The sequence below is a fragment of the Diuraphis noxia genome, unplaced genomic scaffold, assembly GCF_037042655.1.
Source record: "Diuraphis noxia isolate RWA-SAM2 unplaced genomic scaffold, SU_Dnox_SAM2 contig0003, whole genome shotgun sequence".
Classification (NCBI taxonomy): Eukaryota; Metazoa; Arthropoda; class Insecta; order Hemiptera; family Aphididae; genus Diuraphis; species Diuraphis noxia.
In genome coordinates, this window is record NW_028301713.1 from 20,361,898 (window position 1) to 20,377,224 (window position 15,327).

The 15,327-nt window shown below is 29.5% G+C and overlaps 1 protein-coding gene across 1 annotated transcript in view; it reads left to right on the forward strand.

Moving 5' to 3' along the window:
• The window catches only part of IP3K2 (Inositol 1,4,5-triphosphate kinase 2), a 260,945-nt gene that overhangs the window by 7,678 nt on the left and 237,940 nt on the right, over positions 1-15,327 (forward strand). The window contains exon 2 of the mRNA XM_089221869.1: positions 10,793-11,583. Coding sequence (XP_089077995.1) covers positions 10,793-11,583 — 791 coding nt within the window. The remainder of the gene's footprint in view (positions 1-10,792; positions 11,584-15,327) is intronic.

A 15,327-nucleotide genomic window follows, 5' to 3' on the forward strand; every position in this document is an offset into this window, starting at 1 on the left:
AAGGTTGAAATGAAATGCATATAACAATAAAAGTCGACTTTTTTAGTTTTTTGTTTGTGTACTTTTTAAATAGGAAAACTAAATAAGGGTAGAAAGTGACTTTTGGCGAAGTAACGCGGGCACAAGTACGAACTATGCGAATAGATGACTATATTTTTTCACGAGTCGTTAGTTGCTATTACTTGCTTCTCCGGATGCGACTAATTGGCCAAAACGTCGTTGGTCACGTGACCAAATTAAACCAGAAGTAATAATACAATATTATTATAATTATTATAATGTCACCCATTACTAAACAAAAGGATATATTTTTCTTCATCTGAATATCAATAACAAATGATTTATTTATATGCCTTACCACTCTTAGATTACTTCTTACACATTAGTATTTTCACAGCAAATTCTATTTAAAATTTTTTTTTTTATTAGTGTTCCCGAGTTCAATTCCATTTATACCTTAATTTTTAATTTTATCATTTCACGGATTCTTATTTGAAGATATAAGTGCAAAATATTGTAGTATTTTTTTTTGTATAAACGTATTTACTGATAACATTAGCCTTTTTTTGAATCTTTTTATACGGAAATTATAGTAAGCGGAGTAGTAAAATTTAAAATAAATATTTCGAGGATTTAAACAGATACATTTTATTAAAATAAAATAAATATTGAAGCCTTTTACCTATATGTATTGTTATGAAAATATTGGTTACGATTCAATTTAATTATAATTATTATAAAAACTGAACTCGGAAAATAAATAAACGATATATCAAAAATAATTGTATTTATTTGGTTTTAATTTTTAGATTCTGAACGAAGTTATGAATGTATTGCGATTTTACAATGATGTGTGTTTTTTTTTTGTTTTTGTGTCTGTGTGCAGCATAACTAGTTGAAATAATGCTTCAATTTCAAACTTTAGGGGTGGTTTCTGATGTAAAAATGAATATCCTTGGTTCATTAAAGAGGTCAAAAGTTAACATTTTCCAACAGTTTTCAAAAATATCGAGAAAAAAAAAAAAAAAATGACAGAAAAACAGGAATTTTTACGCAAAACCAGTTTTCGACAAAATCTATTTTTTTATATGGTTGTAATTCAAAAACTAATCACTGTAAATACTTGAAATTTTCACCAAATGTTTATGTTAGTGTTATCTATATACAGTTTAATTTTTAATTTTGATTTTTTTTAGTTATTTATAGACCACTGAAATTTTCTATTTTTATGGGAATTTTTTTTTGGAGTGTCGGTAAAAAAATTTTGGATGACCAAAAATACTTGAAAATTTAATACAATGTTCCTCATAAATTATTCTTATAGTGATTAAAAAATTATAAGTATACATAGGCACAATTTTTTTTTATTAGCATTTGAAGTTCAAATATTGACAAAAATTCGTCAAAACCATGAATATTTGCAAATTATTTTATAGTTCAAAATTCATAAAATTATTTGTATTTATACCTAAGGTTCAAAAATACAAGTTTTCCATAAGTTTTTCTTCAAGTAGCTATAGAGAAAACTCGAAGCGTCATTATAGGAAAAATGTTTTGAGTGTTTGAGTTTTAAATTTTTATGAAATCAGGCATATGTATATCTATGATAATATAATATAAGGTATTATGAATTATGATAACTACATGCAATGTTTTTAGAAAAATTGATTAACCATGCCTTATGCAAAATGCGTCCTAATTGAAAAATAAAATATTTGTTTCAAAATAGAATATATTATGACAATATTTAAATATAATATATCCTAGACTGACAAATCTTATTCTCCGTTCATAATCGTTTTTCGTATACAATGATACCTATCATATTGCATTCAAATCTAACCTACCATAGTCAGAGGTCCACCCCACCACCTAATGTACAGCAAAGCGACATCCACTTACCCGCTTTTTTTTAAATTGCATATGATGGTAGTTATTGTTTTGGTATTATTGAAAATAATGAAATAAAGTTTTTTTTTTTAAATATTGACCTTAAATCGTTAAAGTAAAGTGTATAACTGGTATAATATCTGTGTTCTACTCTTCATACATTATTAAAACCTATTTCAATTCGAGTTTATTGTTCAAGAGCTTACTCGATAATAATATATTTAAAATATCATGAAAGCTTAATCTTATTCTTAAAAAAAACAGAATTGTACAAATTAATTTAATGTAATCATGTAAATACTAAAATACTAACAATGTAATCAAAAATTCGTGTACTAATGGCCTAGTTGTCGATGTATATTTCAGATCAATAAAAAAAATAAAAAATAAATATCATGAATATTCTTAATAAATGGCTATTTTTCGTAGTATATTTATAAAAAAAAATAATAAGTTAATTTAATTTAATAGAATTATAAAATCAATTAACTTCTTTTATATATATTATACTATATATAGGTACACAATAATAAAATGTAGAAAAAATTAACTTGTTCATTATGTATAAAAATAATAATTGATTATTTATTGGTAGTTTGATAGAGTCGTAGCGAGTTAACGTTATTACTTTATTAGAAAAAAACATTTTTTACACAACATAATAATTTTAATTCGCTCATGAATGTTATTGAAAAATATATATATATATTACATAATATGAAATTTAATTTTGGTATTAAAAAAAGTCTGCTTATAGACTAACTACTATATTATTATATTTAACAAAATGTTTCATATTTCCTACACGTAGGTAAGTAGCTAATATTATTAAAGTTGACGAGTTTATTATAAAGTTTGGATTAAATTGTATTATAATTAGGTATCCTGCACAGATAATTGTGCCAATTTAAATAAGTAGGTTTGTAGCGGTGCACAGATACTACATCCGTCCGAAATTATCATCTGCAGTATAATAGGTTGCAGGTCGTTGTGTTTAAATAAAAAATGGTTCAAAAATAATATTTTCATACGTGATTTGCGTCTCGGATTGCCTTTTTAAACCATGGTCGCGTCCCTAAACACCTATACGGATAACAATAATATTATAATTAAACCATCATAAATAATTTTAAATTCATTTTTGTAGTAGGTACCTATAGCTAAAACTAAAACATAATAACAATTGCAAAAATAAAAATAATAACCGTAATAATAATATGTTATACTCTGGTAGACATTCAAAAGAAATAATTTTAATAAAATCTAATATTTTTTTATTTCAAATGTTTTATATGTTTTTCAAAAATACTTTTACTCATAGATTAAGAACTTCTTCTTCAACTAATCATAACATTCATAATATATGAGTGTGGACTTTTGATAGAAGTTCAATGCCGATCATTAAATATTGTATAATGTGCCATACCAACATATTATATTTACTTATATTTCGAGAATTTTCATTTTTTTTTTTTTTTTTTTTGATTAGCAGGTATATTACATTTTCTAAAACAAGATATTAGTCTAATACCTGTGAATCATAATATTATCAACATATAGTGTTTTAATTATATTGTGATTTGTGTGTTTAATAATAATAATAATGTTAAAATTTTTTAGCACTTGGGTTTTACGAGGAAATTTTTAATTTTCTTTAACTACACTTTATCGAAAACAGTAATTGATTTTTTGTTCCTTTATTTTTTTCATAATATCAGAATAACAACTCGTGTGAAAAACATTTTAAATAATTTAACCATCATCCCCACATCTGACTCGGTTAGATATCTTGGACTTAACTTGGACAAGCGCCTCACTTGGAATATCCATATCCGTATAAAAAGACTTGCCTTAAACGACCGTCTTCGCAGACTACGAACGCTACTCACAAATAACAAAAACTCCAGTTTAAAAACTAAAGTTCTTATGTATAAAACATTACTCAAACCTCTATGGACATATGGTCTTCAAGTATGGGGACAGCAAAAGCGTCCAATACTAACAAAATTTCAGGCAATTTCAGAATATTGCTCTTCGGAAAATCACTAATGCTTCACTCTTTGTTTCGAATCACACTATACATAATGACCTCTCAATTAAAATCGTGACAGAAGAAGGTATACGTTTCTACAAAATCTTTTATACCCGGCTGCAAACACACCAAAACCCACTCATTAAAAACCTATCCACCCAAACATTACCTGGCAACCCCAAGCGTCGATTAAAAATGAGCTGGTGCCGTGACTTGCTTGGGAACTAATATCAAAAAAAAAAAGCGGGTAAGTCGTGTATGTCGCTCTGCTGTACAGTAGGTTACAAGTGGGTTACTGTAATGGATGGAATTAAATTTGAATCCAATGATATTATATCATTGTATACGAAAAACGATTCTGAGCGAAGACGGTTTATCTGTCTAGGATATATTATAGATTATTAAAAATTTTCAAATCTTAGTTTTAAAAAGAAAAATTTTTATGAATTTCTAGTTTGAAATAATTTGCGAATTTTCGTGATTTTTACGTATTTAGTCAAAATTTGAACTTTAAATGCTTATAAAAAAAAATTGTGACTATATATTTCTTTTATTTTTTAATTGCTATTGTAAAAATTTATAATGAGCCTTGTATTAAATTTTCAAATCTTAGATATAAAAGGAAAATTTTTTATGAATTTCTTGCATAATATAATTTACGAATTTTCGTGATTTTTACATAATATTTGTAAAAATTCAAACTTTGAATGCTTATAAAAAAAAATTGTGACTATGTATTTCTTTTATTTTTCAACTTCTATTGTAAAAATATGTTAGGAGCTTTGTATTAAATTTTCAAATCTTAGAATTAAAATGGAAAACTTTTATGAATTTCTATCTAAGATAATTTGAATATTGCCGTAATTTTTACGTATTTAGTCAAAATTTGAACTTTAAATGCTTATAAAAAAAAATTGTGACTATATATTTCTTTTATTTTTCAATTGCTATTGTAAAAATATATAATGAGTCTTGTATTAAATTTTTAAATCTTAGATATAAAAGGAAAATTTTTTATGAATTTCTAGCATAAAATAATTTACGAATTTTCGTGATTTTTACATAATATGTTGTAAAAATTCAAACTTTGAATGCTTATAAAAAAAAATTATGACTATGAATTTCTTTTATTTTTCAACTGCTATTGTAACAATATGTTAAGAGCCTTGTATTAAATTTTCAAGCTTTTCTGCCTAACAAATAAATTTTTATCGATATTAATTTAAAAAAAAACTAATAATGATTGAAAATTTGAAATGCCTATGAATAGTTCAACTTAAGTCGAAATTTTTTGAAAATTGCATGGTAGATAGAATATACTTATATAAACATTAGGTGAAAATTTCATGTATCTATGGTCATTTGTTTTAAAGTTACATCAAAAACCAAAATCGATTTTGTCAAAAAATGAGTGTGCGTAAAATTTCCCGTTTTTCCCTTAATTTTTATTTTGTTTTTCTCAATTATTTTGAAAAGTATTAAGAATTTTTTACTTTTGACCCCCCAAAGTACCAACTAGATTCACTTTCTGATCGAACGAGGTACTGAAGTCAAAAATCGAAGCATTTTTACTGCCCCAAAACGTGATGACAGACACAAAAAAAAAAAAAAAAAAAACACATCATGGTAAAATCAATACATTCATCGCTCCGCTCCGAATCTAAAAAAATGAATCAGTACCTATTTATAAATATAGCTAGTTCCATACAACTTCCAGTCAAGTGCCATTGGTGGGTGGCTTCTTACTCATGTACTCATGTATTATTGTAACCCTTATCAAATATGTTAATTGTGCATAATTGTACAGATTGCATATATTATTGTGTAAATAAAAAAATAAAATAAAATAATTTAACCGAAAAAAATATTGTAATAAAGCAGGAATAGCATTTAATATAAAATGTCAGTATGATAAAATTGCAACCTTTAGGAATCTATATTAAAAAATGCAAATACAAAAAAAATCATGTTTAACGAAAGTACCTAACACTTACACAATGATCATTTTGATGACTATAATTGTATTTTTATGTTTTGTAAACTTTCGTATTCTGCTGATGGAGTTGCGTATTTTTCGTCGCTGTACACACATTTTTGATCCTATAAAATGTTTGCACGATGAATGTTTTATTTTTTTTTTACCAACTTGGGAGTTATATATATCCTTTTTTCTGATATTTTTATTCCTCACCCCGAGTGTGGTTTGTGCTTCGCTAAACTTCACAAGATGCAAATTGGGCTTGCGTGATTTACGATGGTATAAAACTTGTCTTTTTGTTTTTTAACCGTCCTTTGGACAATCGGACTTGAAATATTTGAGTTTAAAAACATTTTTCCTTTGTTCCAGTGATTAGTATTATAAATAAACACTCCAACGGGTGTTCAAACGTTTGTTATGGTTCGGTGTTTATGAAAAATTACAAACATATTCAGCAAGGTTTTCGTGGTCAGGTTGGATTTAACGAGTTAAATAATATTAATTTTTTTTTTTTTAAATGCCATGAAAAAAAAAAACTTACATTTTATTAAGGATTTTCTAAGGTACTTTACAGTGGATATTGTATATTATAATATTATATACTCCGTACATGATTCGTTTGAATGTTTGATTGTTACTGATTGATTCGTTATTTTAAAATTTTTAATTAATTGCATTGCATTATTGTAGTTCCTCCACTGGAAGGCTTCTACGCTCTGTTATCTCTATTTATTTATTTATTTATTTTATTACTATATATTACCTCAATTGTTCTTTTTGTTCTTTTTTGCAACAGATTGAATAAAACATTGTAAAAACAACAAAAAAAATTATTATATTTCAATTAACTATATGGAAACAAATAATAGTGTATTACAATATTGTATGAAAATACATAATGTGTATGAGTATTCCCAACTATTCGGATGAAATGTTTTTGTTTCTCATCCCCTATAGTGTTGGTGCTAATTGCTAATATATATTCTTTTATATGCATATGAAATTTACAATCTGTACATAAACGGCACAAAGAGTAAATGTGATATAGGAATTAACATAATAATATATAAGGAATCGATGTACCTACATTTGATATTAATTAAAAATAATTCACAATAACTTGGGCAATGTGCACAGTGCACAATGCACATATATAAAAACTGCACATTTTTTGTTTTTAACATAATATATTATATATTATTGTATAAAAGCAGACCACCGCACTATTCACGTTTTAACCTTTTCGGAGAGTTACCGGGAAATGTAGAAGTGGAGATGAGATTTCTAGCAAGTGGATTGCGATGAGATATTAACCGAAGGTGGAAACATAATTGCTAAATGTATAATTTGTTATTCTGGAAGTGATTCAAATTATAAAAGGTTAGTCTAACGGTTTCAATAGGTGTTCCAAAAACGTGATGGTATATAAAATGTTTGTTTTAATTAACCAAAATATACTAGTCGATTATAATTTTCTTTAAATTTTAATATCATGCAGAACATTTTTTAAGTATCCAATTGTAAACGGAATTTATTAAATATTTAATATTATTATTCTGCGACCATAAACCATTTTTTTTCCTTAATCCTTTCGACATTGAATAATTCGTAAATTTATGTTTTTAGCGTTACGCATCAGAAGTCCAAATTTAAATAACAAAATATTTCACCTATATACATTATACAGACTAAAAAAAAAATTAATTTTGCTTTTTCTTTTTAAAGTTTTTAAATTAAATGCTTTACGTCATTCGAAAAAAACTTTTTTTTCCAATTTTGACATTTATACAAATACGTATTATAAAATTAATTTAACTTCTCGTGTTATTTTTTTTTTTTTTTACTCTATGTGTTACGTAGGACGGTTAGGTTATGTATGATATTTTGATTGGGTTTCAATTGTTTTAAATGTCAATCAGCATGTTTCGTTTGATCGTATTTTTCTGCATTTTAATACATTATTATTTAAATTTCTCAAAGACTTTTTAACATTTAAGATTGGCACTGCTTTTTCGGGATAAATAAGATATGGTATTCAACCGTGTATTTTGTTTGTAATACGTACAAGTCCTTTCATCTCTGAGGATAAAAGAGTATAATATATGGATTGTGCATTAGACAGGAAATATTATTTTCTGTGACATATTTTTTTCATATTTATTTTCTTTTCAGAATACGTCTTTTCAATTATTCCGATGTCCTATTTTATTATTTTGAAAATATAAAATCTTTCTATTCGGCGTTTTATCCAACAATATTTCAATATCGTCGAATAACTTTAATAAACTTATTGACGTAATGATGAAATCATGGAAACTATAATAATGGTTATTAATAATTATTATTAAAAAAAAAAAAAAACTTAAATTACATACACTTTGGAGTTTTTATATTTTTATTTATCTCACAAAACCCTTTTAATCGATTAATAGTTTACAAAATAATACATTTTAAACAAAAACGTCGCAATATCATATCATAAGTACCCATAGTATTCGGACATATTCAAGTATGTAAGTACCGTCTGGTCGCATTTCGAAAGCGCTTGATTAATTCAGCGTTTCTTAAACTGCAGTGTTCCACGATACCCTCTAGTAATTTTTTAAAAATGTTCAAGAAATCACTTAAAAATATCCATTGTGTAAAAAAAATTATATTAAATAATAATGTATAAGCCATATTATTATGGAACAATTTATCAGCTAACTCTATATTATCCAATAATCTATACTTAATACTCGTATATTATAATTGATTTGCAAATAATCCTAAAAAAGTAGGGGTTCCTCGATAAAAGTGGACACCAAAAATGGTTTCACGGATAAAAGAGTTTAAAAAACGCTGGTTTAATACCTCGCATTATGTTATAATATTTGTTTATTGATAAGTAAATTATTAAAGTCTACTCGCGCGTATACATTTTCCTTCTCCCTTATAACAGACTAAATTAGGACTGTCTACGAATGTGTAGGTATACTCTTGCTCATTAATAATTGTTAATAAATAATATTTAATACTTGTTCAATAAATATAAAAAATAACGCATTGTGATGTTAATTTTAATTCAAATATAATAATATGATTGGTTAATGTTCGTGTAGGATAAATATTTTCGTCAATTATTTTCCGTAATAATCACTCATCATCCGTCGTGATCATCAATGCCCGACCGTCACCGAGATGATGTAATATAATTATTTTCGTGTGCGCGCAGACGAGCAGTTCCGATTTTTCAGCTAAAAATAATTATGGATTGCGCGCAAACAAGTTGCAGCCAAATTCTGACAAATTATTAGGAGATTTTATTTATGGTGATGCGTGGCAAGATTATTAAGTCACACGGCGCACTTTATGATCGCGACTTATATATATTATGTTGTTAATGAATGTTAATGGGAGACGAACGTTATACTATAATTGATTGTGTTGCACTTGGGGGCGCCAAATTCGCAAATATATATACGCCACTACTGATTGTGTCGTTTCGGGTTGTAGGTCACTTATTATTAGGTATTCGGTCGGACATTGAAAATGCGGAACGCCGACACTCTGTGGAGTCGGGTAAAAAATAAAAAAGTGCATTTCGCAGAAACGCAAACACTTTGTATACTTTAGTACGCATAAACATATTTTATGGTAGTATAAAGTGATATATTATTATAATAAAATAACATATATGCGAGTCTCAAGTCGTGGAAAAATGTTGTATTGAAAATGTGATAAAGTTTTTTAGTTTTATACAATTCCGACTAAATTGAGATACCAAAAAAAAAAAAAAATCGTAAAAAATGGCTGTAAAACTTAAATATTATAAATTCTATACTATATCATATTATTATTTATCATGACTTGTTTAGGCGCGTACTATACATATAATATTCGCATTTATCGATTTGGTGGAATAAGGCGTGCAAGTGTCCTATAACGTTCGATTTGATCGATAATGATAAAACATATTGTCATCGTATATAAATGCAGCAATGTTTCGTTTCATTTTCAAAATATTGTGACCCTTGACTAATTTTTTTTTCAATTTTTTGATAATTAAAGAATAGCTCGTGTGAAAAGGTCAAGTGTGCAGTAATGTTCGATTTATCGCATCGATAAAAACACGTCATGTCAACGAACTGTTGCTTTTTTTTATTTTCAAATATTATAACCCTTAAATAATTTTTTTTTTTTTTAAATGATAAATTCAATTTTTCATAATCTAAGAATAGCACGCGTGTGGAACCATTGGCGTCCCCCACAGACATTCACCCCTCTTAAAATTCTTAAAAAAATCGAGAAATTAAGCAGTTGCTCGAAGATTATTATAATATTATTTTCTATTAATGAAACATTTTCAGTATATAGTCACAACTCACATTATCACAAACAATGTTATCAAAATTGTTGTTTTCCAAAAAAAAAAAAAATCAAAACAATATGATTTTTATTTTTTTATTGAAAAATTATAACATTTTATTCATGTATCACGACATTATAGTAAATAGAACAAAGTGTCCAAGTTTTGCGTTTCGACATGTACACAGCAACCGTTTACCGTCGTTTTAAATCTCGATATGTATCCTTATACCCTATAATATATTGTTTGAAAATTTCATGACGTTTTAAATTTTAAATTTTGAAATGTTTCAGTAATATTATATTATATTTTTTTTAAGTTTTATTTTTACGTATAATTGTCATAATAATAATTCTCACCTTCACAATTTAATAATACCACGACTAACTATACGAGTGTGTGCTCATCAATGATGGTTTTCTTTGGTTAGGTATTTGTATTATTGTACTATGAAAAATGTCAATGTTTCACGTTTTCGCGAGATATTTCAAACAACGGTTTGTACGTATCTTATATACATTCGTTTGTCATGATATAATTGTAGGTAGCGATGAAGACGACAAGCTGACGACACACTCGGACGGTGGCGCAGAAGACATGCGATCGGGTGACGGTCGGCAGCCTCAGCTGCGGCAGGTGGTGGTCAGCCGGCTGGAGGTGAGCAAGACCAAGGTGAAGCGAAAGCGGCGCAAGTCGTGGACGGGACCGGTGGGCCGGCAGGGCCAGGGCGACGGGACCACCGGTCCGTGCCGCAAGGGCCACAGCCTGGACCAGGGCTACGAGACGACGCACCACCATCACCAACACCGGGAGTTCGGAAACAGGCTGCACCACCACCACCACCACCATTACCATCACCACCACCCGGCGCTGTACCGGTCGTTCAGCAGCAACGCGGGCGGCGACGCGGGTGGCGTGACGTTGTACGACGGTTGCGGTCCGCCGGACGGCGAGACCCCGGTCAACGGCGGCGCCGGTGGCCGTCAGTTCCGGACCCCGTCCGTGGTGGTCAGCGACCACTCCGAGGACCCGGTGTCTTTTTCTTCCATGTTCACGCTAGACGACCTCGGCGAGTTCGAGTACAGGCCGTCCGGTGATTGCGGGTTCAACGACTCGTCGTCCGATTGCAGCGCGGCGAGCACGTGGAGCGCCGCGGGGAGTGTCATCAGCGTGCTGGACGCAGACTATTCGCTGCACACTCCCGAGCGCAAGATATCCGGATGCAGCACGTGCAGCACGTTCAGCGGCGCCGAGGATGATGACGTTGCAACAGCGGCGGCGGCGGCGGCGGCGGCAGCGGCAGAGACGTTCGGCCAGTCCAAACCGAAGCCAAAGGTCAGTGTTATTAAATGCCTATCTAATAATATATATGTACCAGCCACTTTTAAACAGGGTTTTTATAATATGACATTTTTTGTTTTTCGATTAAAAGTGCTACATAACTTTTTTTTTTTTTACATTTACGATTATTTGCGATGTAGGTACGCATATATTGATAAATATTTTTGTATCGAACAGATTTGGTTGGTTTTCATTGTTTTCATTTCATTAATGTTTTGACGAATTATAATGGAAATCAATCATATCTGTTCGGACTGTTCGATAAAACAATTCATTAGCGACAATTATTGCTCTGCAGTTAATAGTGTATGATAGGATATAATTTAGAAGCACCTATATATGCCAATAAAATGAAAAAAAAACGATAAGTGCACTATATTATAATCGTATGACGTTTTGTTCAAATATTATACAAGATAATCGAATGCCTGTCATAAGCATACGTTATGTTATAGGGAGGTATATGAAAAACGATAAAAATAAAAAACAAATTATATATTGTTAAAAATAAATGAGTATCTCGAAATGAACTTTACAGCAAGATGCATGATTCACTAAATCGAAAAATTCGATTTCTTTAAATAAATAATGTACTTTCCGTGTTCAGCATTTGTCAGAACTCATTGTTGTAGACTTCTTGTTTTTTTCGAAGCATCGGAAAAATGCATAGCTAATGAGTGATGAAATAATTCGAAATACTTAATAACCACTGTTTTTATCACATTCTTATCCTGACCCAACCTTTCTTGATAAAATATGGTACATTTTTTGGTTAATTTTCAAAAAATAAAAAAGTTTGAAGTTAGATTTGAGCGTGTTGACGAACGTAAGTAAATATCAAAGGTGACGTTTTGTAATATGTTATAGAGTCCCTATAGCGTCCCATCCCTTTACGCTTTATGTATACTCGGTATATATACAACGCAATGTATGGGTAATAATAATTATTATTATTACGATAAGGTATTTATTTTTGGTCCTTCGTTCGCAAAACGCATATTTCTAGTATGGATTACGTTATGATTTTTCAAACTATCCGATAAATATAATTACATAATATAATATATGTAGGTCATATTGAAGAAAAACTTATTTAAAAAGTATATTCCTACCTATATCTAATTATTTTTTTTTCAAAACTCTAATACTGGATGGACCCATTAAATTTTTTTAAACTTTTTCTTGCAGTCGAATGTTGATGACATAGGACAGGGATTCTCAAACTGTGGTTACCCGTACTCCTTAGGGGTAATCAAAATTTTTAAGAGGCAGGTACGAGTCTGGCTAAAAAACCTGAATGAAATTAAAATGTATGTTTTTAGATTTATATATATATTTTAATATAACTAAGCAGTGGCACAATTAGGGGGGTGCAAAAAGGTCTTTAGCATCCCCAACTTAAATTTAGCACCCCTTGTTTTTTATATAAAATTATTATTATATACCTAATATCCTATGAATTTAATGCTTTTAAATTATGGGAAATTTCCTGGAAAAATGTATAACTGCCTGGTCGTATAATATAATTCGTTATTTATCATTATTGGATATTGAAAAAGATTTATTCAATCAGATAAACATCTAAATTATGCTGATTTCAAATGTATAAATTATTATTTATTTAACAGGATTATGAAATTAAAATGTTACAATATGTTTCTGATATTGTTGTAAAAAAAGAATATTAAAAATGTTGTTCATTTTATTATTTTAGTAAAAAGTCTTAATACGAGTATATGTTTTACAGTTTTGATGTATCGATTAATGTTTGTCTATTTGTTTGGCTCTGTGATATTTTCATAGATTTAGCACCCCTCGTTTTAGGGATCTAGTAGCGCCTATGTAACTAAGAAGGATTAACCAAAAAAAAAAAAAATGTATTGGTAAAAAGTGGTACATTATTCATAAAAGTTTGAGAATTTCTGACTACATAGACTAATTAAAACTATTTGAAATACCTGCAGTCGTAGTTGTCGGGAATAATAATAATAATAAAAAGTAACAACAACAACCAAACCGATGATGACTATTATATAGTTGCTGAAAACTTGACATTAATTCACTGTATTATAATATTGTATTATGGTCACCTATTGGTCGTGGTATAACCATGAATACATACACTTGATATATTTGGGTATCAAATATTATACCAGCCTTGAACTAGAATGTGTTACCTGCATTAAAAACCTTAGATTTAGCTGCAAGTCTAATCTGCAGTGTTATTGTTCACATCGATAACTATATAGATGATAAACAGAGCACTTAAAATTCTCGGATTTTCACATGTAAAACTAAACCGTTCAAGTCAGTTATTGATGGATGCCTCTGCGCTTTATATATATTTACCGTATTTAGTCGAACAACAGACACGTGTTGGAACGTGTCCAAAATCAATGATTAAAATATTCTATTGCTTTAAAACATTGAACACTCGCCATTGCACGGCCTAGTCGCGATTTTTTTTTATAATTTAGGCCACAAATGTGTCATTACTGAACTTGTTCTTCATCGTAGTCGCTGTACAGCAGACTTAGGTTTCCTATCATCGGATAGGTACCTATTAAATTATTCACTGGACGTTCCCGAAATTCTTTTCACCTCACCATCTAGAGTCCAAATTTCAAATCAATCTCAGTCCCATGTCCAAAAAATAAGACTTCTTGTGGACAAAATCATGTATTCCGCATCGTATGCGTATCAGAGATGCGAGTAATAATAATTTTATTGTTGAGCTACACACAGCCACTTTTGCTCGATTGTCGTTCAATATTATAAATTATGATATAATATTTAGCATTCTATTAACTATCGTAGTATCGTACAAGCAATTCATTACGAGTGATGTGCATATATTTAATATAGAGTACTATAATATTGTTTTCTAACCGTTCACATGAACACTCTTTTTTTTTAACCTGTTGTAGTATCTATTGTGTAAAATCACCGTTTGGCGTTATAATATTAATAATAAATAATAATAATATATTGCACAAACGTAACATATTAATGTAATATCATCGACCGATGCCCTAACTATTATATGACGTTATTTAAAGTTCCGAGAGGCCCATTCGAGGTACGATTTTCATATCATATATTTTTCGTGGCGAGTAGAATTTAAACACTAATTTGTCGTCTACAATTGGCCCAAGAATTAAAAATTAACTACTCGTCGTTAATAATTGTGTGCACTGAATAAAATATATACAGACATACAGGAACACCGGCGCCCGCCTATTCGAAAGCGGAAACTGTCTGCTATTATCGTGGCTCATTCGTTATGGTGTCGCTAAGCCCTTTTTGCCTTTCGACACTACGTATTATATAGTCGAGTGTGCCTTAAGCAGCGAGACGATTTATCGTTCAAAATGGATCGTTTTAAACGTGGTCGAATGCGAACGGGAAAATGTCTAATACGATATTGTACGTGGTTTGTAATGTTTTGTGGACTATACGGTAATAATTGCACTTACCTATACAACAACAATATTGTTACCGAGCTACACCGCTGCACCATAAGCGCATTGAAATGTGTTACTTTTGTAAGCTCAAACCATATGAAATTCCCGTTGCGCGTTCTGGAAACCAATTTTCTGACATCCAAAAACACACATTTTGAAGTAAAAAAACGCATAAATATTTATTGTCATTATCATTTTAATTGTATATGCAAAGTGTAACAAATGCAGTGGAGGTCAAGTGATTTTGTCAAGAGGGGGAGCACTATATTGTATT